The sequence below is a fragment of the Rhinatrema bivittatum genome, chromosome 11, assembly GCF_901001135.1.
Source record: "Rhinatrema bivittatum chromosome 11, aRhiBiv1.1, whole genome shotgun sequence".
Classification (NCBI taxonomy): Eukaryota; Metazoa; Chordata; class Amphibia; order Gymnophiona; family Rhinatrematidae; genus Rhinatrema; species Rhinatrema bivittatum.
Genome location: NC_042625.1, coordinates 50,087,327 through 50,112,755, shown reverse-complemented (window position 1 = coordinate 50,112,755; position 25,429 = coordinate 50,087,327). Strand labels below are relative to the sequence as shown.

The 25,429-nt window shown below is 47.2% G+C and overlaps 1 protein-coding gene across 1 annotated transcript; it reads right to left on the bottom strand.

The window, feature by feature from the left end:
• Positions 1-24,377, bottom strand: SLC25A1 (solute carrier family 25 member 1). Its single transcript, XM_029571167.1, has 9 exons — positions 23,973-24,377; positions 17,124-17,231; positions 14,102-14,201; positions 13,790-13,928; positions 4,022-4,106; positions 2,849-2,953; positions 2,199-2,314; positions 1,805-1,878; positions 1-1,434 (listed from the first exon to the last, which is right to left on the bottom strand). Exons 1-9 carry the CDS (start codon positions 24,073-24,075, stop codon positions 1,320-1,322), a joined length of 945 nt encoding a protein of 314 aa, XP_029427027.1. The 5' UTR covers positions 24,076-24,377; the 3' UTR covers positions 1-1,319.
• Positions 24,378-25,429: the final 1,052 nt, after the last annotated feature.

Here is a 25,429-nt window from a genome sequence, read left to right as displayed (position 1 = left end):
GCTTCTTCTGCGGGGATTGGCAAGGGGATACCATGAACATGTCCCGAGGAATACTGTGAAATTCCAGCACATATCCTTGTGCACCTCCAGGACCCACTAGCCTAATGTGATCTTGACCCACCTCAGATAGAAGAGAGACGACCACCTATATCTTATTCCAGAAGGTGGGTCAGGAAACCTTCATTGGGAAGCTCGGGAAGGTCCGCCACCCAAGCCCACTCCTCTTTTGGGCTATCTGAGACGAAAGGACTGAGTCCGCTGAAAGGCTGGCCCTCTGTAGGAACAAAACCACCTGGAACTCCGAAGATGAAGAGGGCATAAGCTGTCACGACCATGCTTGGCCTCCTGCACCTGCTGCCTTTCAGCTGAACTAGCAGCTACGTCCACACCAGGAAACCCAGCTACCGGACCAAGGCACACCTCTGAGGGACCATGGAAATCACCTCAGGAATTCTCAACTGGGGAGGGACCTTTAGGTATCACTGCAGAAGAACGGGGCTCTCTCTTCCTTAATTTAGGATTTCAAATTTCTCCTTCCAAAAAGCTCGAAGCAATCCCCATAGGGAGATGCACATCCACCATCTGCTGGAGACTGAGAATACTGGCAGGTTGGGGGTCACTGCAGGGTTATATATACTGTGACATTGGTTTGCTCCATCTCCATCTGCTGGCAAGGGAGCATAAACCTCCTGGTCCTGAGTCCATGTGTCTATATGTTAGGAAATCCCTGTATTGTAGGGCATGTTGACTGCACATAGGGCTCTAAACAACCCCCAAGCTCACAGCTGCAGCCACTGAAACAGTCTAAAGCTGAGGGCAGCACATGACCTGGGCACCAAGAGCATGGAAAGGCTCATCCCCAGCCCCATAAACCTCTCCTTAAATCAAATGGAATGAGATGAGAACAGCTTGCAGCTATACAGTAAAAGATACCCCTGCTAGGAAGTTGGCACTATTGTAGGGGCAAATATTCTCACATGCCAGCCTCAGGCAGGGCCCCCAATACTCCCATTGTCTGACTGGGAAAAAGAGCAAGCAGTTGCAGGTCTACAGTGCTTCCTCTGATTGGTCCATGTTGCTCCCAGGAACTGGTTGGTCCTCCACTGCTCCCAGTCTCTTAATTGGTCTGTGATGCTCTGAATGTCCCCGTTGGTCCCAGTCTGATTGGTCACCCTGTTCCCAGCTGCCTTGGGTCCTCAATGCTCCCAGTCTCTGATTGGTCCCCATTGATCCCAGTTGCTGGTTGGTCGCATTATTCCCAGATGCCAGGTGTCCCAGCTGCTCCCACTCTGTCCCCAGCTGCTGGGTATCTGGGCAGCTCAGTCTGTCTTCCATACCTTGTTCAGAATCTTCACAACTTCATCATAGATTATGAAGACGATGGCAACATCAAGGCACACCCGGCCCAGACGAGGGACAGTCCCCTTGTAAAACCTGCGTAGAGCAAGAAAATATGGATGTGAGGGAAAGCACGGTAGAAGCAAGGGGGAGGAGGCAATGCCATATCCAAGTCTCCAACTGTTGGTGGGAAATCCTATGTATTTGCAGCTTTTAGGTGGCCCCTGCAGGGCTGTTGCAAGGGGTCTGTAAGAGCGCTTGCCCTGAGCATCAAGGCAGAGAGGGTGCTGCACAAGCAGATGAGCTCACAAGGGGACAGAGGTACTGTTGGCGACCTTTGCCTTGGGCACCTGGACCCGATTCGGACACAGCTGAGAAATATTTCACAAGTGTATTTCCTGTCTGTTACTCTAAGCTTCCTCCCTGCTCCCCCTCCCCCAGACTCTGCAGATGATTCATCACTCACGCTCGTGGCCCCTCATATCTCATGATTTGATAAGCACAGTCCCAGGTGTTCTTGTACTTGTGTGCCTCCAAACCCTGTGAACGAAAGGGGAGGGTCAATAATCTGTATTTAACTTAACATGAACTCTAAGCCCCCCTCCCCCCCCCCACTGCCAAAGAGACCAGGATCTGCCCATCATCACTTCCTCCCATTAATCATCCATGGGAGCAGGCTGGATCCACAGCTACAAGAGTCCCATAGAGATCAGGCTCTGTTCACACCCCACAGCCCGTTGATTCAAGATTACTCCAACATACAGCTCCACTGCCAGCAACACCCTAGGCAGTGCCCTCATGTGGAAGCCCAGGCCACATCACTGAGCCCTTGGGTCATGTTACTGAGTGTTAGGCATCACCTGCATCCTGGTTTTCACCACATCTAGTGGAGTGTTTCCAAACACACTGGCAGCCCCCGCTGTGGCACCAAATATGCCGGTGACCAGGGGATTCATCACTTTGTGTGGATCATCCCCTGTGAAGGAAGCAAGGGAGGTGGGGGGGAAGAAGGGGAGATAGGAAGAGAGAGGGGGAAAGGCAAGGTAGAAGCAAAGAGAACAAGTTGAAAAGTACAGGACACAAAGGTACATTTCCCTTCAGAGCCAGTGAAAGCTGGCATGGGAGACTGATAGTAAAAAGCTATCAGCCAACTGCAATGTTGCATCAGTTTGAACTAAAATCACATTTAACAACATTTAGTCTGCCCCAGTGCAGTGTTCCAACCAGATCTGTGCAGTAGATGCCATGTTGCAACACTCATATGGAGGGATGGACAGAGACTGAAGCACCCTGGCACTACTGCAATGAGCATGAAAAGGAACAAAGTGCTGAAAAATCAAAGAGGCACAGAGAGAAAGAAAAAAAGCTAAATAATCCTAATATTTGAAATTATCTTCTAGCTTATAAAAAGAGATCTGAGACTATTCAAAGGCCCAAAGTCAACAGAAATGTCATGAACCCCTGAAACGAACCAGAACTGCCTGTTGCATGGGGAAGAGGACAGACTTACCTTTGTACCAGTTCCTGAGTGTGGTCATCACAAAGAAGCGAATGGCCTGGTTAGATCCCTGTTTCAGGACCGTGGCTGTTAATCCTTGGTAAGTACCCCTCAAACCTGCAACAAAACCAAAGACATCAGAAAAAGATCTCAACTCATCTCGGAGAACTGGATCCACTGAAGCAGCCCTGGACCAGGAGACCACTCTTGCATCCATCAATTCTTTCTAGGTACTTTCTGATTTAATCAGCCTTTAATGCACAATGTAATTACAAAAGGAAGTGAGATCAAGATATCAGGCTCATATTAGATTTGAAAATTGCTAGGATAGCAGGGAGAGCTATAGAGCAGGTGACATGCTTTGGCAGAGCTGTGTGTGGGTGTCAGAATAAAATGCAGAATATCAAAATGCCTCTATGGCTCCATGGTGAGACCGCACCTTGAGTATTGTGTGCAGTTCCAGTTGTTGCCTCTAAAAAGGCATAGCAGAACTGGAAAAGGTTCAAAGAAAAGCAACCAAAATGATAAAAGGGGATAGAATAGCTCCCTTTTGAGGAAAGGCTAAAGAGGTTAGGGCTCTTCAAGTTGGAGGGGATATAACAGGTCTATAAAACTCACAAGTGGAATAGAATGTGTAAATATGAATCGATTATTTGCTTTTTCAAAAAAATGCAAAAACTAGGGGGCACGAAGTCTGTAAGTAGCACATTAAAAAAACAAAACAAAGAAAATTATTTTTTCACTTAACGCACAATTAAGCTCTAGAATTCATTGCTGGAGGATGTGGTTAAGGCAGTTAGTATCAGTAAGTTTAAAAAAAAAAGGTATGGACAAGTTCCTGGAGAAGTCCATAAACTTATTAACCAGGAAGACTTGGGGAAAGCCACTGCCTGGGGATAAACTGCACAGAATATATCTAGGATTCTGCCAGGTGCTTGTGACCTGGATTGGAAACAGGATACTGGGCTTCATGGACCCTTCATCTAACCCATTATGGCAGGGAGTGCTGCAGGGCAGGAGTGAGGTGCACTGACAGAGCTGTGTTGGGGGAGGGAGTCTCATTACTGGAATAGCAGGAGGTGTAGGCAGGTAGGACTTAAATACACAGGCAGAGTTGCCCTGCGGCTGCTTTTGTGTACACAAATTCATGTACTACATTACAAGGTTTTCTCTTGCAGGTCTCACCTTGTTCCCGAATGATCTCTCGCACCCCATGGAAGAAGCCGCGAAACTTTGGTTTTGCAGAACACTGGTCATGGATGAATTTCACCTAGAAGTGAAAATGTTGGAAAGGAAAATTGGTTCTTACCTGCTACTTTCTGTTCCTGTAGTATCACATATCAGTCCTGACTCCTGGGTTTTGCCTCCCTGCCAGCAGATGGAGACAAAGTTTTACTGATGCTGCCACTTAACCTTATGTGCCACCTGCAGCTCCTCAGTATTGAACTGTATCAAAGCTTAAGAAGAAAAATCTCCACAAAAAAAAAAAAAGACAAACAAAAAAAACTTCCAATAAACTTTAAACTTGTATATCTCTTCTCAAATGGAATACATTATATATAACCAGAAAATAGTCTGAGCAGATGACTCTCCTCCACAGCTCAGGCGGGTTCTGGACTGATCTGTGGCACTACAGGAATGAAAATTAGCAGGTAAGAACCAATTTTCCTTTCCCTGTACATTCCCAGATCAGTCCAGACTCCTGGGATGTACCAAAGCTTCAGACACTGGAGAGTCACGCTCGCAAAACACTCTCGCCGAAGGATGGATGACCATTGCCCACGTCCAGACGATTATGCTTTGCAAAAGTACGCAATGACTTCCAAGTCGCCGCCCTGCATATCTCTTGCAGAGAAACTAGCTGGGCCTCTGCCCACGAAGCAGCCTGAGAGCGCGTCTAATGAGCAAGCAACCTCTCAGGAACCAGCCAACCCTTGCACAAGTAAACTGACCCAACAGCTTCCTTTAGCCATCGCGCAATGGTAGCCTTTGAAGCCTCAAGACCTCTCCAGAGGACAAAAAGATGATCCGACCTTTGAAAATCATTAGTGACTTTCAAGTACCTTAACACACTGCGGACATCCAACAACCTAAGCTCCCTCGTGTGAGGAGCCGAAGAATCCACCCCAGGAAAGGCTGGAAGCTCCATTGTCTAATTCACATGAAAAGTAGAATAGACCTTCAGTAAAAGAGAAGGCACCATACGCAGGGACACCAGAGTCAGAAATCCTTAGAAACGGATCACGGCACTGCAAGGCTCCTAGCTGAACAAATCATCACCAGAAAAACAGCTTTAAGCATCAAATCCTTACGAGTCGCCCTTCTGAGTGGTTCAAAGGGAGCCCCATACAAACAGTTAAGGACAAGATTAAGACTCCAAGATGGATACCCTGCTCTGGAGGATGCAAGTTCTTCATACCCCACAAAAACCACATTTTATTGGGATGAACCAACAAGGTAGCACCTTCAATTTTGGCCCTGAGCAACCCCAAAGGTGCCACTTGAACCTTACAATTTAATGCCAAACCTTTGACCAAACCCTCTTGCAAAAAAGACAAGATGTCCACCACCGCAGCTTCCAGAGGTCGCATACCACAAGCATCACACCAGGTCTCAAAAACCTTCCAGACCCTGACATACGAGAGAGGAGACTACTTTCTTCTAGCATGCAAAAGCGTGGTCACCACCACCTCAGGATAGCCCTTATGCCTCAATCACCTCCTCTCAAAAGCCATGCTGCTAGAAAAAAGTGAATATAAAAAACCGAATAGCGTGAAATAATTGAATCAAAACATAAAAGAATATTCCACTATATGAGACAGGCTTTATGTAAGTATAAGAACAGTGTCCATCATACAGCGCCCTTTGTCGCAGGTAGCTTATGTGCAAGCTTTTTTCAAGTGCTGGGGCTTTTTAATCATAGGACATGTTCAGTTATTTATGAATTCCCCCAAATGGGAGATATATGATGCACTTATCTTTGAGTTTATTGTCCACAATGCAGTGAATGCCGAATCCTTCCGACACTGCAATGTTTTGGAGTCTTTTCTACTCCTTCCTCAGGAAGCTTAAAACTGAAGACTGCGGTGGATCAATCTGTGCAACAAATGAAGACAAAAGCCTTTAAAGACAGTGTTTAGCTTATTGTATGAATAATGGCTGCAGTTGGTGACTGAATACTTACTTATGAACAAGTGTGGTCAATTTGCTGGCAGGTTAAGATCACTGAATATACTGCAATATAAGTTATGTGAAGCATAGTCAACTAAGATATCCAACTCTAAAATATTCATTTAGAATTGTCCGTCTATGCAGTCAATGTACTTACTTCACGGTGCCGTTAGCTACATTACAGCGCACTTCCCCTTCATTGACAAATGGCTTTGGTTGAGACGCCGTTTTTAAAGGGAACCCCGTCGTCTGTGTGAATTGACAGCCGGGGCTAACCATACCAAATATGATGAATGACGTCAATGGATGGCAGCCATCTTTGATGGAATCACTACCTTTGAAAAACTTTAAAGTGAGAGCTATGATAGATTAAACAGTACGATAAAGCTACTAATAGGTTAAAGTCGCTGGGTGAGTTCTCTGTGCCACTGATGCTCTATTTTCCTTTTTATTAAAAATGTAGCCTCGAATGAAACATGATATATTCAAAGCATGATCGACCATCTGTATGGATTGATAACAGGAGAAGAAATGCCGAACAGGATGACGTGTCATGTAGCGGCTATGGATTAACGGATGGCTATGTGTGAGATGTCTCTTGCTTTTTCAAATAAGGGAATACCACTCAACTTTTTCATTAAGGCCTCCTGGTTCTACGGTTTGCAGTTGGTATATCCATTGGTTCTCTTTTAGATTCAGTGTCGATATTCTATCTCCTCCGTGCCAAAAAGGGGGAACATGTTCCAAAATGATCCACTTAAAATAGTCAAATATGTGTCCATGATTTATATAATGTTGGACCATAGGAGCTTTGAGGTCTTTATTGTTGATACGAATGCGGTGCTAGATAAAAGTAAGCAGCATGGTCTGAAAATATAGGCCCTTGACGAAGAAGCCCAAAATCTGAGCAAATCGAATCGGCCCATCCACAGCTAGATTGACCAGATCCGTGAACCACGGACGTCACGGCCACCCCAGAACCACCAAGACCACCTCACCTTGGTGTTTCTCTATCGGATGCAACACCTTTCCCACTAGAAGGCAAGGAGGAAATACGTAAGGCAGCACTCCTCGAGGCCAGGGCACCACCAGAGCATCTATGCCCTCGGCCCCGAACTCTCTTCTCAGACTGAAAAACTGAAACACCTTGGCATTCTGACAAGTCGCCATCAGATCTACATGAGGATCCCCCCCCATCTCTCCCAGATTAGCTGCATTGCTGCCTCCAATAGCTCCCATTCTCTGGGATCCAAAATTTTGCGACTCAGAAAATCCACTTGAACATTTTCTACACCTGCTATGTTTGAAGCTATATGCTCCAAACAGAGCTCTGCCCATTGAATCAACTCTTGAGCTTTCTGGACCACTGCTCGACTCTTGGTCCCACCCTGTCAACTAATATAAGCTACTGTAGTTGCATTATTGGAAAGTACCCTCACAGACCAACCACCAACCAGAGGCAGAAAGGTCAGTAGAGCCAATCGTGCTGCCCTGGTCTCCAACTGATTGATTGACCAGGAAGCCTCTTGCATGTCACAGGAACCTTAAGTCAATTGATGCTGACAAACAGCACCCCAACCAGAAAGACTGGCATCTATAGTAAGCATTACCCAATTGGGAACTTCCAACAGTAGTCCATGCAGCAAATTATCTTGGTGACTGCTGGATTCCAGTCTGTCTCGTCCTCTGCCCTTGAGAGGCAGGGGAAAAAAACCCCTCTTAAGAGCAGATCCCAGCGCACCAGAAGACCCCTCTGCAAAGGCCTCATATGTGCAAATGCCCACGAGACCAGCTGTAGGGTAGAAGCCAGTGAGTCCAGAACCTGCAAATCATCCCACACCCTGGGAACTGGCAAGGATAGCAAACGCTGAACCTGCCTCTGCAGCTTCTGGGCCCGCTCCTCTGTCAAGAATATCTTGCCCTGCTGCGTGTCAAACTGAGCACCTAGATACTCCAGGGACTGAGAAGGGACCAAGTGACTTTTCACCAGGTTTACTACCCAACCGAGTGATATGAGCAACTGGACCACCTTCTGCACCAACTGACAGAGATCCTTGTACTTTGCCCTGATCAGCCAATCGTCTGATGCAAAACAGCTGCAACCACCACCATTACCTTGGTGAAAGTGCAAGGTGCCATGGCCAACCCGAAGGGAAGAGCCTGAAACTGAAAATGCTGATCGAGAACTATAAACTGCAGAAACCGCAGATGATCCCTTCGAATGGGAATGTGCAGATACGCCTCTGTCAGATCCAATGAGGCCAAAAACTCGTCCGCATGAACCGCTGCAATAACGAATCTCAGAGTCTCCTTGCGAAAACACAGAACCCTGAGTGCCCGTATTCACCTTTAAGTCCAGAATCGGTTGAAGGGCCTTCCTTCTTTGGGACAGTGAAATAAATGGAATACCTTCCCGTCTGCTGCTAGTTGTGAGGAATGGGGACTACCACCCCCAACTGCCACAACTGACTCAGCGTTTCCCGAACCGTGAGCTGCTTGCCTAACGACCCGCATGGGGAAACCAGGAACAAATCTCAAACCGGGCCTTGCAAGCTAACGTGTAACTGTCTCTTATCACTGCGAGGACCCACTGATCCTGAGTAATCTTGGTCCACTCCACGTAAAACCGCGTTAATCGGCCCCCTATAGAAGGAACAGAGTGGACCAGCCTCGCCTCATTGGGAAGATTTAGCTCCTGCTGGATTACTGCCAGCAACATCTCGGAAGGGTCTTCTGCCCCCATGAAAAGACTGACCCTAGGCATAACCCCGAACAGAGAACTGCTTCTGCGACCCCAACAGACCTGTGGGTTGGACGGAATCTCTGGACATCTCGAAAACGAGACCTCACCTGAAACAAACTCTTACCCTTAGGTTTATCCTCAGGTAACCTATGCACCTTATTTTCCCCCAAACTATCAACTGCTCCAAATCCTCACCAAACAAAAGCTTTCCTTTAAAAGGTAAGGACCCCAGTTGAGCCTTGGAGGGCACATCCACCAACCAGTTGCACAACCACAGCAACCATCGGGTGGAAACAGCAGACACCATAATCCGAGAGGATGTTTTCACCAAGTCATAAAGAGCATCCACCCCATATACTACGGTCACCTCTACATGCTCTGCCCAGGTGGCTCCAGAGCTTGCCTCAGGATCCTGAAACTGCTGCACCCAGGGCAAACAGGCCCTCTGCATAAAACGTGGTCAAATGGCAGCTTGGAGACCTAAGGCTGACACCTCAAAAATCCTCTTCAGAAGGACCTCCAATTTACGATCCTGGAGATCCTTCAATGGTGCAGGCCCACAACTGGAATGATCATCTTTTTAGCGATCACAAAGATCGCTGCATCTACCTTGAGGAGTGCCAACAGTTCCAGTGTTTGCTCGGGATAGAGCTTTGCCATAGATCTCCCCACCTTCAACCAGCCTCAGGGGTATCCCATTCCCTCTCCACAAGTTTCTTTACTGACTTGTGGATAAGGAAAAGCCCTCGGCGGTCCCCTTAAACCATTGAGAACCAGATCAGTGCCTTCCAGATCCAAATCATCCTGCGGTACCTTAAGACCCAGCTCTTGAAAAACGTGAGGAATCAACAGGCCTAACTCCTCCTTATGGAGGAAACGTACGACCTTCAGGTCATTGCCCTCAGAAACCGGAATGTCATTTGTATCCCTCCCAGGCCAGGGTCCAATGGCAAATCAAGTCTAAAGGGACCCTGTCCACACAGGGGAATCAGAATTCTCCCCATTCAGGACTGCAGAGACGCGACCGGCTGAGACCCGAGCCGTGATTGGATCCCTCATACGCCCTTCTGATAGACTGCCATGATCCTGAGAGGGCAGACAGGCCTGCTGGCTGGCCAGATAGGCTTCATCCAGCAAAAGTACAAAATCTGCCGAAAACTGCTGAGACTGCGCAGGCAGAGCAATACCAGGGTCCTCATCTACATCGGCATCGTTTTGATCCCGTTCAATGCCACCAAAGATTGGAGACAGATGCGGGGGCTCCCCCTCCTCCCCTGTGCGTGTGGGAACGGCTGCAAAAGAATTCAACATGGCCACCATTCCAATGCTGAGGGGAAGGGATCTTCCCCATCGCGCCATACGCGGTGGGGAAAAGAAAATTATCCCTTACCTGCTAATTTTCATTCCTGTAGTACCACGGACCAGTCCAGACAGTGGGTTGTCTCCCCCTTCTAGCAGATTGAGTCAGAGAAAAAAGAAGGGTGCTCTCTCATAACCTGGTGCGCCCTCTGCGTCCCTTTTAGTATTAAGAATATCAAAGCATGAAAGAAAATGGTTGAATGGATCAAGTAAAACCAACCTCAAACTGTAACCATGTACAAATCGTTCCAACTGAAACCACATACAAATTATAAGAGGAAAATGTTTTGAAGGAAAAACTTGCAAAGTGAACTAATAGCCACAAACTGTTCTTAACGCCATAGTTATTTGAGCTGAAAGACAATGCCAATCCCATTAATACTTAGGGAGGGCGTCTGGGCTGATCTGTGGTACTACAGGAACGAAAATTAGCAGGTAAGGAATAATTTTCTTTTCCCTGAATGTACCCGGATCAGTCCGGACAGTGCGATGTACCAAAGCTTCCCTATGTAGGGTGGGCCCCGGATAGCTCAGCTCGAATGACCTGAGCGCCAAAGGAGCCAAAACCCGGTGGGTGGAGGTTTAAGTGATAGTGACGTGCAAAGGTGTGCAACGATTTCCAGGTAGCTGCTCAGCATATCTCCTGCAGAGAGACTGCTTGACTTTCTGCCCAGGAAGCTGCTTCAGCACGGAGCGAGTGAGCTTTGATGCCGCCTGGAGGCGGTCGACCCACACCAACATATGCTGCAGAGATAGCTTCCTTTAACCAGCGAGCAATTGTGGTTTTTGAAGCCTTGGTCCCTCGTTTGGGACCGCTCCACAGAACAAAAAGATGGTCTGATAAGCAGAAATCATTAGTAACCTCCAAATAGCGAATGAGAATGCGCTTGACATTGAGCTGTCTGAGTTCTCTGGAATCCTCGTCAGGAAAGGATGGGAGTTCCACCGACTGATTCAAATGAAATGCTGAGACCACCTTTGGCAGGAAAGATGGTACTGTGCGCAAGGAAACACCCGAATCCGTGAAACGGAGGTAGGGCTCTCTGCACGACAAAGCTTGAAGTTCTGAGATCCTGCGGGCAGAATAGACACCAGGAAGACTGCCTTGAGAGTGAGATCCTTGAGGGTGGCTCTCCGCAGCGGCTCAAAAGGCGGGCCGACCAGAATCCGAAGAACCAAACTGAGGCTCCAAGAGGGCCACAAGCTGTGGACCGGTGGCTTCACGTGCTTTACTCCCTTTAAAAAACGACTTGGCTTTTTTGTTTTTGTTTTTTTAATTAGAAGAGGAATGTCGCCTCTCTGCTAACGCTGCCACGAGGAAATTGGCGTCTCAGGGCAGCGTGCCGTGGACCACCAACTTTCACCTCAGTAAACAGAAGCAGCCTGTGAAAGGAAAAAATACAAAGCATACCCCAAAGAGGTCCTAAAACGATGCTAGGTAAAACTATCACCAGTTCTGCCGCCTGCAAGCATGGAAGTAATTGAATACTCAAAGTAAATTAAACGTTTTTTTTTTTTTTGCTAAACTTGATCCATCCAGACAGAGAAATAAATTTAACTAGAAACAAAAGATAGGAGAAAATCTCTATCCTTTTTTTTTTTTTTTTTTTTTTTTTTTAATTGAACTAGGGAACCGCAGGTTGTCACCTTCATCTGCTGGAGTCAGAGAGATACTGAAGGGACGCAGAAGGCACACCAGGTTATGAGAGGGCGTCCAAGTTTTTCTCTGACTCAGTCTGCTGGAAGGGAGACAACCCACTGTCTGGACTGATCCTGGTATGTACAGGGAAGTCAAGTGCAGGCATTTCGCCCTGCCCTGACCCTCAGAAGGCACCTCCTCCACCACGATACACGTTGCATATGGTCCTGCCTGTTCAACCAGGAATGCACTGAGCTGCGCCTGCGGCAGTCCGACCCGCGCCCCATAGCACGCTAAGCGAGGTCCTGAACCGCTGAACTACGGAGGAGGAATCGCCAAGCAAAACACCGCTCAGTCAATTCTGTGTTACCTCTTTTTCCCCCCCAAACTTTATAAAGCTAACAACCCTGGAAAAATAAAACTCAGCTTCAAAAGAGGAAACACTCCCCGAACCTGCAGCCATGGAGCGGTCTTATGAAGGGGAGGCATGTGGACCACCAGATTTACACCCCACAGACACTTGGATCGAGCCTAAAGGATCTCCAAGCTCCCTGCTAGTGCGCCTCAACCAAACTGGGAAGGACCCACCAGGACCCAAAAACCCCCCAGGAGGAAGGCTCAAAAGAAAAAAATCCTCACAAAAAACTTCAGAACTGCAGATTTTGCACCATCTACCATCTGCTGGAGACAGAAATGCTGAGGAGCTGCAGGTGGCATAATCAGTAAAACTTTGTCTCCATCTGCTGGCAGGAAGGCCAAACCCAGGAGTCTGGACTGATCTAGGTACATACAGGGAGCTTCTCATTCTCACTGTACTAATGAGTATAGTTAATCAGGGGATGATCCTTGCACTGCAGGGGTGCAGGAGAGATGAAATGAAAAGGTACACGTAGCAGAGGAAGGCTGTGCAAGCGACAGACAGACTCCTCTGATCCGTGCTGTCCTATCGCATTGCAGATTCACTGAAGCCAGCACTGAGCTACATCACGGCCCAGGAATCCTGTTACGGGCTCTTTTTTGGGCAGATACAGTAAAAACTGCGGAAGAGCGGGTGCTCCTTGTTGAGCACCAACTCTCCTGACGCACGCCCAGGCACATCTCCTGGGTGCACGATTCTGTATTTAAATGAAGTGGCACGCTAATAAGGAGGTGCTAGGGACAATAGTGCATCCCTAGCACCTCCTTATTAGCAGTAGAGGTGGCTGTCAGTGGATCTGACAACCGCCGCTCTATTTTACCGGCGTCGGTTCTCGAACCCGCTGACAGCCACGGGTTAGGAAAACGGATGCCGGTAAAATTGAGCATCCATTTTTCTAATCCGCAGGCAGATTATTATTATTATTTTTTTTTACTTTAAAAATGTTTTTAAGGTTTGGTTCCTCCGACTTAATATCGCTAGGATATTAAGTCGGAGGGTGCACAGAAAAGAGTATTTTTTGCTTTTCTATACACTTTACTGGGTTAATTTCTAAGCATTAAATGTGCACACAATATACTTCCAGTATCCTGGGGATTAACTAATAGCTTCATTAACATGCGTTTGCATGTGATGAGCACTATTAGTTTTCGGGGGGGGGGGGGGGCGTGTTTTCGACGCACTAAACCCCTTACTGTATGAGGGGTAAGAGATGTGCATCAAAAACGTGCAGCCAACTGCAGGGTAAATGGTGCGCTCGGCTGAGCGCACCTTACTGTATCTCGGCCTGTTTGTGAATTATTCTCTTTAGTAAATGAATGCAGAGGATGGTGCAGTACCAGGCCTCCTGCATACGGTAGCACCAAAAGGTGCACAGTCCATGTCAGACAATTTACAAATACAAATTCACCTCTCCAATTAAAGAGATGGAAGAGGCAGAGGTTTAAACAGACCCTGGAGAGTCTGGTGTAGGACATCTTTCCCCCACTGTTATTCAAGGGTTAATTCCCATGGCTGCCTGCTGGCTCCTGTGACCACCCACACCCTCCTTGCTTTGTCAAAAGAGGGAGATGGATTGGACAGACAGAAGGAGGCAGGATGGAGAGATGATTCTCTGTTCTCTACCTTTATGGTTTCCATGGGACATACGACCACAACTGCTTCAGCTACACCAGCACCAAGGCCACAGATCAGACTGCGTTTGCTGTCCAGCCTGCCCTGTGCATCTCTCATCTGGTTACTGAGGAACTCGAACATCCCGAATCTGAGGGAGAAGACAGAACAGCATAGCCCTGAGACATTCACGTGCCAGCCAGGCCCCGCATCAGCCTGAGCTAGGAGGGTCTGTGGGTGCCCTTCATTCCATGCCCTCCTCACCCCCCCACCCCCAGCGCTGCTCCGGGGCAGTCGTGGCGTGCCCATGGTGACTGTACTTACCTTACCGCCGCCTTTGGTATGGAGCCATAGAGTAATGAACTGAGACCTCGATACAGGCCCTTTATTCCATGACCCTGCACCGTCTGCTTCACACAGTCTCCTGCAGGGAGACAGAAGAGGAGTCACCCACCTTCCGCACACAGGCTGGGCCTGGATCTCTCTCCTTAAAGGGACAGCCTCACATTTTTCTGTAACCAGCCAGTGTCTGCTTTCTGAGCTTGCTTCCTGCCTCTACTGCTCTTATTAAACTATTTGATTTCTTATATTTTTAGTTCATATTTGTAGAAAGTAAGGGGCCACATCCACTTGCTAAGTATTTAGCCTTGCATGCATAGGTCAAATCCAGTCACTAGGTGAAACTGCAGTTTGTGTGCAGCAACTCCATAAGAACATGCCATACTGGTTCAGACCAAGGGTCCATCAAGCCCAGCATCCTGTTTCCAACAGTGGCCAATCCAGGCCATAAGAACCTGGCAAGTACCCAAAAACTAAGTCTATTCCATGTTACCATTGCTAATGGCAGTGGCTATTCTCTAAGTGAACTTAATTAATAGCAGGTAATGGACTTTTCCTCCAAGAACTTATCCAATCCTTTTTTAAACACAGCTATACTAACTGAACTAACCACATCCTCTGGCAACATATTCCAGAGTTTAATTGTGCGTTGATTGAATAAGAACTTTCTCCGATTAGTTTTAAATGTGCCACATGCTAACTTCATGGAGTGCCTCCTAGTCTTTCTATTATCTGAAAGAGTAAATAACTGATTCACATTAATCCGTTCTAGACCTCTCATGATTTTAAACACCTCTATCATATCCCCCCTCAGCCGTCTCTTCTCCAAGCTGAAAAGTCCTAACCTCTTTAGTCTTTCCTCATAGGGGAGCTGTTCCATTCCCCTTATCATTTTGGTCACCCTTCTCTGTACCTTCTCCATCGCAATTATATCTTTTTTGAGATGCGGCGACCAGAATTGTACACAGTATTCAAGCTGCGGTCTCACCATGGAGCGACACAGAGGCATTATGACATTTTCCGTTTTATTCACCATTCCCTTTCTAATAATTCCCAACATTCTGTTTGCTTTTTTGACTGCCGCAGCACACTGTACCGACGATTTCAATGTGTTATCCACTATGACGCCTAGATCTCTTTCTTGGGTTGTAGCACCCAATATGGAACCCAACATTGTGTAATTATAGCATGGGTTATTTTTCCCTATATGCATCACCTTGCACTTATCCACATTAAATTTCGTCTGCCATTTTGATGCCCAATTTTCCAGTCTCACAAAGTCTTCCTGCAATTTATCACAATCTGCTTGTGATTTAACTACTCTGAACAATTTTGTATCTGCAAATTTGATTATCTCACTCGTCGTATTTCTTTCCAGATCATTTATAAATATATTGAAAAGTAAGGGTCCCAAAACAGATCCCTGAGGCACTCCACTGCCCACTCCCTTCCACTGAGAAAATTGTCCATTTAATCCTACTCTCTGTTTCCTGTCTTTTAGCCAGTTTGCAATCCACGAAAGGACATCGCCACCTATCCCATGACTTTTTACTTTTCTTAGAAGCCTCTCATGAGGAACTTTGTCAAACGCCTTCCGAAAATCCAAGTATACTATATCTACCGGTTCACCTTTATCCACATGTTTATTAACTCCTTCAAAAAAGTGAAGCAGATTTGTGAGGCAAGACTTGCCTTGGGTAAAGCCATGCTGACTTTGTTCCATTAAACCATGTCTTTCTATATGTTCTGTGATTTTGATGTTTAGAACACTTTCCACTATTTTTCCTGGCACTGAAGTCAGGCTAACTGGTCTGTAGTTTCCCGATCGCCCCTGGAGCCCTTTTTAAATATTGGAGTTACATTTGCTATCCTCCAGTCTTCAGGTACAATGGATCATTTTAATGATAGGTTACAAATTTTTACTAATAGGTCTGAAATTTCATTTTTTAGTTCCTTCAGAACTCTGGGGTGTATACCATCCGGTCCAGGTGATTTACTACTCTTCAGTTTGTCAATCAGGCCTACCACATCTTCTAGGTTCACCGTGATTTGATTCAGACCATCTGAATCATTACCCATGAAAACCTTCTCCATTACGGGTACCTCCCCAACATCCTCTTCAGTAAACACCGAAGCAAAGAAATCATTTAATCTTTCCGTGATAGCCTTATCTTCTTTAAGTGCCCCTTTAATCCCTCGATCTAACGGTCCAACTAACTCCCTCACAGGCTTTCTGCTTCGGATATATTTTTTAAAGTTTTTATTGTGAGTTTTTGCCTCTACGGCCAACTTCTTTTCAAATTCTCTTAGCCTGTCTTATCAATGTCTTACATTTAACTTGCCAACGTTCATGCATTATCCTATTTTTTTCTGTTGGATCCTTCTTCCAATTTTTGAATGAAGATCTTTTGGCTAAAATAGTTTCTTTCACCTCCCCTTTTAACCATGCCGGTAGTCGTTTTGCCTTCTTTCCACCTTTCTTAATGTGTGGAATACATCTGGACTGTGCTTCTAGAATGGTATTTTTTTTAAACAATGACCACGCCTCTTGCACATTTTTTACTTTTGTAGCTGCTCCTTTCAGTTTTGTTTTTTATTTTTTTTAACAATTTCTCATTTTATCAAAGTTTCCCTTTTGAAAGTTTAGCATGAGAGCCGTGGATTTGCATACTGTTCCTCTTCCAGTCATTAATTCAAATTTGATCATATTATGATCACTATTGCCAAGCAGCCCCACCACCGTTACACCTCTCTCACACGCACAGACCCAGGACAATGGCTGCAGCCCTCAACTCCTGGATGACCCTGCACTGCCAGACCTCCTACATTTCCTCACCCACTCTGGGCAATGGGGATAAGCTCTCTCCCTTCTCCATACGGCAACAGTGCTTCAAACTGGAGGGTCTGAGTTGTCAAAGCCAGCATGGTGTAAGGGGGTCCAACAGCCCAACACTTCTGCTTTTACCTGCCACCTCAGGTGCATGGGGCTCCAGCTTCCTGTGCTTACCTATCCCTTTGTAGCGTGGAGGGTTGGCTTTCTCATCCAGCTGCAGCTGTGTCTTCACATACTCTGTAGGGAATGTGATGCAGATCTCAATACCACCCGCGATGCCACCTGGGTGGAGGACGGGGAACAAGGCAGATTAGGAAAATACTATTCACCAAGGTGGACAGAATTCCTCGCCTGAGGAGAATGTATAGAAATAACCACAGACAAAGCAATGGGAAAAGTACAGGCACAAATAGGAATACAGGTGTAAAGAATTAGGACATTAATCCAGTGAGTGACCAGTCTGTCCTCTTCCTACGCTGCCGTCCATTTATCCCAAGCTTGCTACGGTTCTTTGCTTTGGTTTTTACCAGTACACAAGCCAACACCCACACTCCTTCCCGTGTCTCGCCATGGAGTTTTGTAATAATCCACTCAGTTGCCAAAACTAGTGAGGCTGCGGTTCGAAGCATTCATCCTCCCCATATTCCCCGATGCTTGAGTTAGAATCATGGCTGCTGGTTGCCTTCTTGGAAGTCCAGTGCCACTGTTCCAGAACTCTTTCCACTGACTTGTATTCTCCTCTTTGTCCCTCCAAAGTTCCATAAGTCCCTCCCTCGCTTCTTCCTCTCGTTACCCCAACTTGCCCTATAGGTACAGACTGAGTCAAGGCGTAGATAAAAGATGAGAACCTTAGCATTGTTTAATTTAAATGTCAAAACTCCCCTTTCCTTGAGCATCCGAAATGGAAAAAAAAAATAAAAAATGATAAATGACTAATCAAAAACAGTTGCAATTTTGAATACAATTGTAAATGCCCAATTTGCAGGCTGAGGATACCAATCTGGGAGGAGCATGGTGCCCAGCCATACTGCACATGTAAGCACTCTCTCTATACACCTCTACAACCCCACACGAACACAAGTCTCCAGGCTACAGTGGTCAACTCTCTGCTTCCATCTGTAGAAAGGTCGTTTAGTGCAACAGGTCCGGTGACTAAAAAAAAAAGCCCACAAGAGCTTTCTGGTACTGACTCTACACCTGGGAATGAGAATCTGCTCACCCTGCCAAGGTTCAGATTAGTCCCTTCATCCTGTGTGCTCTCAAATGCTTGCATCCATCATCTTTGGCTAATTCTTAGGACGAGCCACAAAGATGGCATCCTGCAGAAAGCCCATTTTATATATGTTAAATAGTTTTAGATTTAATTTGCCTTTTTCAAATCAGAGATCGAGGAGAGTTACATTCAGGTAGTGCAGGTATTTCTCAGGACTTCATTTTCTAAGCATTTTCCCCATAGACACAGGATAAGAGAAAGTAAATCAGGTTCTAAGTTTGTACCCTGAGGCAATGGAGGGTAAAGTGACTTGCCCAAGGTCACAGGGAGCGGCTGCAGGACTCGAACCTTGGCTTCCCTGGTTCTCAGCTGCTCTGACTCCTAGGCTACTGCTCCATTCTGGAAAGCCAGGCCAAGACATGTTTCCTTTTCAATGAGGTCCCAGAGAAAATAGGCAGCCGAGTATATGGAGCTTACGACATTTCAGAATATCGGAATCATTAATCAAATTATGAATCTGAACCTCCTCAATTTGGCAGGGTGAGCAGATTTTCATTCCCGGTTTTAGGGTCAGTACCAGAAAGCTCTTTTGGACTTTTCTTTCAGTCACTGGACCTGTGACATTAAAATGACTTTTCTACAGTCAGAAGCAGAGAGTTGGCAGCTGGGGCTGGGAGACTCACATTTGTGAGGGGTTGTACACAGAGAGTGCTTACATGTGCAGATGTGTTTTAATGTTACTTGTTTGCTCTAATTCAGACAAAAACAGCAAGTCCCACTGGTTATCAGGACATGAGCAGAGACAATGCCCCCCCGAACAGCAAGAGAATAATCCTGCACCAACAGCTACCACAATGCCAGATTAGCTCAGGAGCCAACACTCGGGGGGGGGGGGGGGGGGGGGGGGCAGGCCCACAGAGCCAAGTGCAGCTCTCTAAATGTCTCTCCAAGCTGGGTTTTTTTTTTTTCAGTTCATCTTTAGTACTGTGTTCCTTGGAACTTCCAGGACAGCCATTTTGGTAAAACGGGCATGTGACATCACTCATTCATTAGCATCTGATTAGCTTATGCAGTTAGTATGTGACGTTACATGGATCTTTCCCAGAGTGCAGAGAAAACTCAAGGCACAGTGGGAAGAAATTTAGACCATATTACTGTAAAACCTGCTCAGGGGCCCGCTAAATATTGATCAGGCCTTGTGTATTGTTTGGATCCAAGGCCCTTGCAATAAATCGCTTCTCAGAAGACCCCTCCCAGCATTCAGTCAGCCTGAAGGCCGAGAAGAGATCATCCTTTGCCCTTAGCTTAAAACCCGGGACTGACACTGAACGATCTTAGCCACTTTGGGCTTTTACTTCCATAATTCTGGTCATTTGACATCCAGGCCAATAGATCTTACTTCAAGGCTCCCTACACCTCACTAATGATTCAGGGAGTGGGGAGGAGAGTAGAACAAAAGGGAGCAAAAGTAAAGAAATGTTAGTGCCCAGGACATGTGAGATAGCGGCAGTGACAATGAGGTCTCAGAGCCTGAAGAGCAGAGTTGCATGAAAGGACTCTCCACAGATAATTTACTGATGATGCATTTAATGTTCCCTAAACCATGCTGCCTACTGACTCTCCTCTGTGCCAAGAGTATCCAAATTGGCAGGCATCAACTCATGGCATCTCTTCTTGGGGACCACTGGCACCCACAGATCTATTGCCCATGACTGTCTCCCTCATCCCACCCCCATAGAAAAACCAAGCCTCTACCCTATACCTGCTCCTCTCAACACTCAGGAGCACCTCTTTCATATCCACATCTTCTCCACACTCAAGAAGTCCCTTTGCAGTTCAGTTTCCAGCTCACCTATCTATGCAAGAAGCAGGAGTCTGACATTCTTGGGAGATGGGTTCCTTGTGCTATCAGAGGTGACCCGTTCCTCAGCTCATTTTCCTCTCAACCCAGCTCATCGAGCTGGTTTTTTCAGGGAATAAATGGCCTTGCTCCTCCAAGCTATAATGCAGCACTGAAATTATACCAACAAGGACCTTATGCATGGCATCTCAGGCCCTTGTCCAAGTCCCATCCTTTAGAGGCAGCCGACTTCAGTTGCGAGAGTTTTTTTTTTAATGTGTAAGGCCCTTTGCCATAAGGATTAAAAGTATAAAATTTAGAAAAATGCTTAAGGCCATTTTATTTCAACAAGCATCTGATCTGTAACATTTGTTGTGACTAAGGCAGTAGAGAGGGGTTGTGAAATGTTCTATTGCAGCCTGATAAACATGCAGCAGATAATTATTGATGACTGAAAGCTTGTAGTGCACCATTGTTTTTATAGTATGTATGCCTTATATTTGCCTTAGTGTTTTTAGTTACTATTTGTTATTAGCAATTGGCTTATGAACATTTATATGGAAACCACAGAGAAATGTTGATAGGTGGTCTGTAAATGTTTAAAAAAATAACTCAAAATGTTTAAAAAAATCAAAATAACTAATTCAGTATTTATTTTTATTTATTTAAAAACTTTTCTATACAGTCATTAAGTTAGGTACCATCATAACGGTTTACAAGAAGGCACCAATATTAATATTGGAAAACAGATAAACTCTATCACTAAACAAGTGCCAAGACTTTACGGTAACATAGCTCGTTTATAATTACTCATAATTGTAAGTGTTATATCATGTTACATCATGTCCATTCTTTATTGTATCATTTTAAAATTGAGAGCAAACATATTTAAAAATAAAAGTAGAATATATACCCGTGTAGGTTGGGGTAGTGTGCATGAGTATTCCCAATATACCCAAACTATCAATATACACAGATTCCACTTCCATTCCCAAATACACAAGAGCAAACTCTGGGTCCTCAAAGACCAGGAAGATCTGGAAAAGAGCAGGAAGCAAGAGCAGGGCATCCCATCCATCCTACAGTGTTAAGTTTGTGCTGGTGACACGTTCCTCATCCTTCCTCAGATCCTGCTGCTTTTGTTGGAAAAAAATAGCCACATCTGCTGAGCTCAAGGAGCTCAGGCTGCTTTAGTAATTCGGTTACTTACAATTACTCTAATGGATTTCTCCAGAGGGTAACCTGAGCCTCACCTCAGCCATGACTGTAAATCCAGGGATCCCCTTAACCCCTGCATGAGGGCCCCCTTATCCATAAGGAACCTGGCCTCATGCCTAGCAAAGGCTCTCAGACATGAGGAAGCACTACCTGGGTGTTTCCCCTTGCTTTATACCTCCTCCCGACTCTCAGTAGCACAACCACTGCAGTGAGCATCCTCAGCCAAAAGCCAAGCCTGGAACTGTGAAAACAAATCCAGTCATGAAGTGCCATGATCCTTTGATGTTTGGCCCCTCTCCCTCCCCCCCCCCCAGGGATCATGAACACTGCCTCCGGGTCCCAGCCTTGCCCAAGAACTGAATCCAAGTCTTGTGCATGGCAGTGTGCAAAACAGCCACAGAGCCCCCTCTGGTACAAGAAGTTCCACGCAGAAGCAATGACACCTGCCTTCCGGAAAACACGCATGCCCGAGCAGACATCTAGAGCAGGGAAAAATCCCTGCCAGGATCCCCTCAGACTGCCTAACGTGTCCTGAATATGTGGGGAGAGGTTACTAAACGTAAAAGTTACCGGGGGGGGGGGGGGGGCAGGGGGACAATGACGACACACTAGATGCTCACACACACTGTGATCTCATACGCCCTCTTCTCTGCAGAAATGAGGCTAAAAATGGCAGATGGGCAGAGCTGTGCCAGAGCAGGAGTGCTAAGTGTCTCCAGTTATTACATTCCATCTTGTGCTTATAAATTGTAAAGACAGGCAATCAAGTTCAAACAATAAATACTCAGATACACCAAGCTGTGCCCTCCCTTTCAGGGACTTCGCAGCCTTAGCTCTATGACTTGAGTTTAGAGGGCACCCCTAGCCCCACCTCTCTTGGGGGAAGGACCCTGGTCCCATGTCCCTGATCCACTATGTTTTCAGATGAATTCCCTGCACTGCTGCTGGATTTTGTACTTGGCTAATCAGTAGCAGAGGTAGTGCATGGACTTAGCACCTGTTTATGCCATTGACCGGTGGTACAGAAAGGCAGGCACATGCTGTCAGAACATGGGAGGATACAAGTGGCACATTCTGCGGCTCAGGAAATGTGGAGCTGAGCTCCCTCTCAGGAAATCACCGTGCAACAGAACCGGTACTGACCCTGTGTCCTACATCCCATAGTACTATTTATAGTATTTAATCTCACACACACCCCTCTCAAACAGGAAAGAGTTCCAGTGGAAGAGATGGCAGCAGGATGGAAGGAGAAAGAAAAACAGAATGATGTTCAAAGCACTCTCCACAAATATCCTGCTTGCGGGGCATGGGGTGGATGGTACCCAGCTCTCAGACCCCAAGCCCCTGGCTCTTAGTAAATAAAATGACCTGCAGTACTGAGCTGGCAGGCTGGGCTTAGATGGTGATGAAAGATGTGCTGCTGTCTTTGTATTGGCCCTGGAGAACCAGTCTGTCTCATCTCTGCATTAGCTGTGGCTCCCAAGAAAAACCTTTTGGGTCATTTAATACCAAGACAACACTCAGATTCCAGGCTGAAGCTCTTTCCCCTTTGGTCTACTGCACCTACTAATGTTTTAGAGATACTTCCAAAAGACTTCCAGGATTAAGACTCCCCTAGAGCAAGGGATACAAGTTTAGAGTGTGTTTTCTATTTTCAATATATATATATATATGTTGAAAATATATACACACACATATACACAAATATAAACACTTTTTTTTTTTTTTACAAGAAAGTGAATGGTCTTCCCTCACAGATTTTTTGTTTATATTTTTGGCTTTTACGTCCACTCTTCACATATCCATTTTTTTTGCAGTTGGTCTGTATCTTTATCCTGGTTCGCTACAAACCCACTGAGATGCCTCTGCTGCTTCCACGTGATGCTCTAGTCAGAGGGTTTATCAGCATATCGAGAGCTTCCCTCACACGCTGGGCCCCTGAAAATAGGTCTGGTTCTACCGTCAGCTAAAATAGGTCTGGTTCTACCATCAGCTGGTGCTGGAGGATCCAACAGGTGCTCTACAGAATGCAAACATTACTGATGTGCCAGTTACAGGTACTCCCTCGTTCCCCTTCTAGCCCAAGGCAACCCCTTGCTCCGTAAAGGTGGTGATGCTCTGCAAAGGAATGCTGACATTCGGGCGACTCTGGTCTCTAAGGTGCTTAGCAGAGCAATATCAGTCCTAGCTTACAACATTTCCTCTCCCCGACTTACTATCTGGCAATTATACAGCCAATCGGGGGGGGGGGGGGGTCAAACCTGCCACACCCTCCTCCCTGTCGAAGGGGTGGCTGCCTCTGCACGATTGCATGTGATTGTGTAACTGGTAGTTACCACCCTCAGTGCCACCTAAGCCCTAACAAGCACCAGTAACAAAGCAGCACCGAGGCAGAGCACTGCGCAAGCTCGCCACCTTCACCGTTCAGTGGAATAATGCCAGTACTCAATACATGCACGGTGCACCATGCCCTCGCCCCTGCCAACACAGCTCTGAGGGGAGGTGACGCAGGAGCAGGGCAGTTCCCACGTTATACAGATTTTTAATTCTGGACCCCAGAAGCACAGGACCATATTTGGGGGGGGGGGGGGGGTTCTTTGGTTGCCTCCACCTAAATCCGGCCCCGGTGGCAGAGCTGCAGACAAGAGACAGACAGCCAAACAGATCGAGAGTAGCAGCAGCCAGACAGGGCGGGTGTGAGCGTTGCGCTCTGCAGGGATGGGCAGAAAAGGCCTCGGGAGGCGGCTCCTACCTGCCAGGATAGCTTTGCCGGGGTGGGTGAGTTTGGCTTGGCCGGAGGCAGGAGCAGCGGCGGTGAGGAGGCGGCAGGATCTGGGTCCGAGATGGTCACTCATGCTGTCTGCCGAGCCGAGACCTATGGGGCGCGTACTTCCGCGCTCCTTATATAGCAGCAGCTGCCGCGTCACGCAGGAAACCCCGCCCCTTAAGGAAGACCGGAAGCCGAAGTGAACGCACGTTCTTCGGCTACAGCTGGAAGTTCCTGCTCCAGATGTTGTTCGGAGTGGTGCCGAATGGATCAGACTGGTCCTCCTCCCGCTCCATTATGTCATTAGTTGGTCGTCGTCATGGAGGCAGATCTGGGCTGATGCATGCACGCGAGCTTCTGGTGCCTGAGAACAGGAGAGGGGAAGGAGCCTAGTGCCAGGGACTGGAGAAAGGGGGAAGAAGCAGTCCAATATGGGGGGGGGGGAGTAGCCAGTGTTGCCAACCTCGCTTATTTACCGCGAGATTGGGCTTATTTTTGTAGTCATTCGCGGTTTTTTTTTTTTTCCCCGATTCGCGGGTTGCTTTTAATTGGGCTATTTTTTCTGCCAGTTGCGTTTTTTTGGGCTTGTTGGGCGGGGTCTTGTGCTCTGAATCATGTTACAGTGATTGGCTGCTGCGATGAAGCCTGTCCATAGCAGGCGCACCCTATTCCTACTTTGCAGCAGTAAGCCAATCAGAGCAGAATACAAGCCTTGTTGATGCACACGACACATTTTGTGGGCAGACCCAGCCAGCACAGCATCGCACGTGGGCGGAACAGGAAGGCCAGCAGCACAGCATTGGAGTGCAACAGCAAAGGAATCCAGAGTGTGCAGTTACAACCAGGTATCAGGAGGGAAGGAATTAGTATGTTGGGAGGGGGAAATGAAAGTGTGGGGGGCCAGATATGTGCTCCGAGGGGTTAGGGAGGGGGGAATGAGAGTGTGGGGGTCAGAGATGTGCTTGGAGGGGGCTGGGGAGAGGGGAATGAGTATGTGAGGGCCAGAGATGTGCTCAGAGGGGGGGAATCAGTGTGTGCGGGGCCAGAGATGTGCTCTGAGGGGTTAGGGAGGGGGGGGATCAGTGTGTGCGGGGCCAGAGATGTGCTCGGAGGGGGGTGGGGAGAAGGGAATGAGAGTGTGGGGGCCAGAGATGTGCTCAGAGGGGGGGTGGGGAGAGGGGAATGAGAGTGTGGGGGCCAGAGATGTGCTCGGAGGGGGGTGGGGAGAGGGGAATGAGAGTGTGGGGGCCAGAGATGTGCTCGAAGGGGGGTGGGGAGAGGGGAATGAGAGTGTGGGGGCCAGAGATGTGCTCGGAGGGGGGTGGGGAGAAGGGAATGAGAGTGTGGGGGCCAGAGATGTGCTCTGAGGGGGGTGGGGAGAGGGGAATGAGAGTGTGGGGGCCAGAGATGTGCTTGGAGGGGGGAATGAGAGTGTGGGGGCC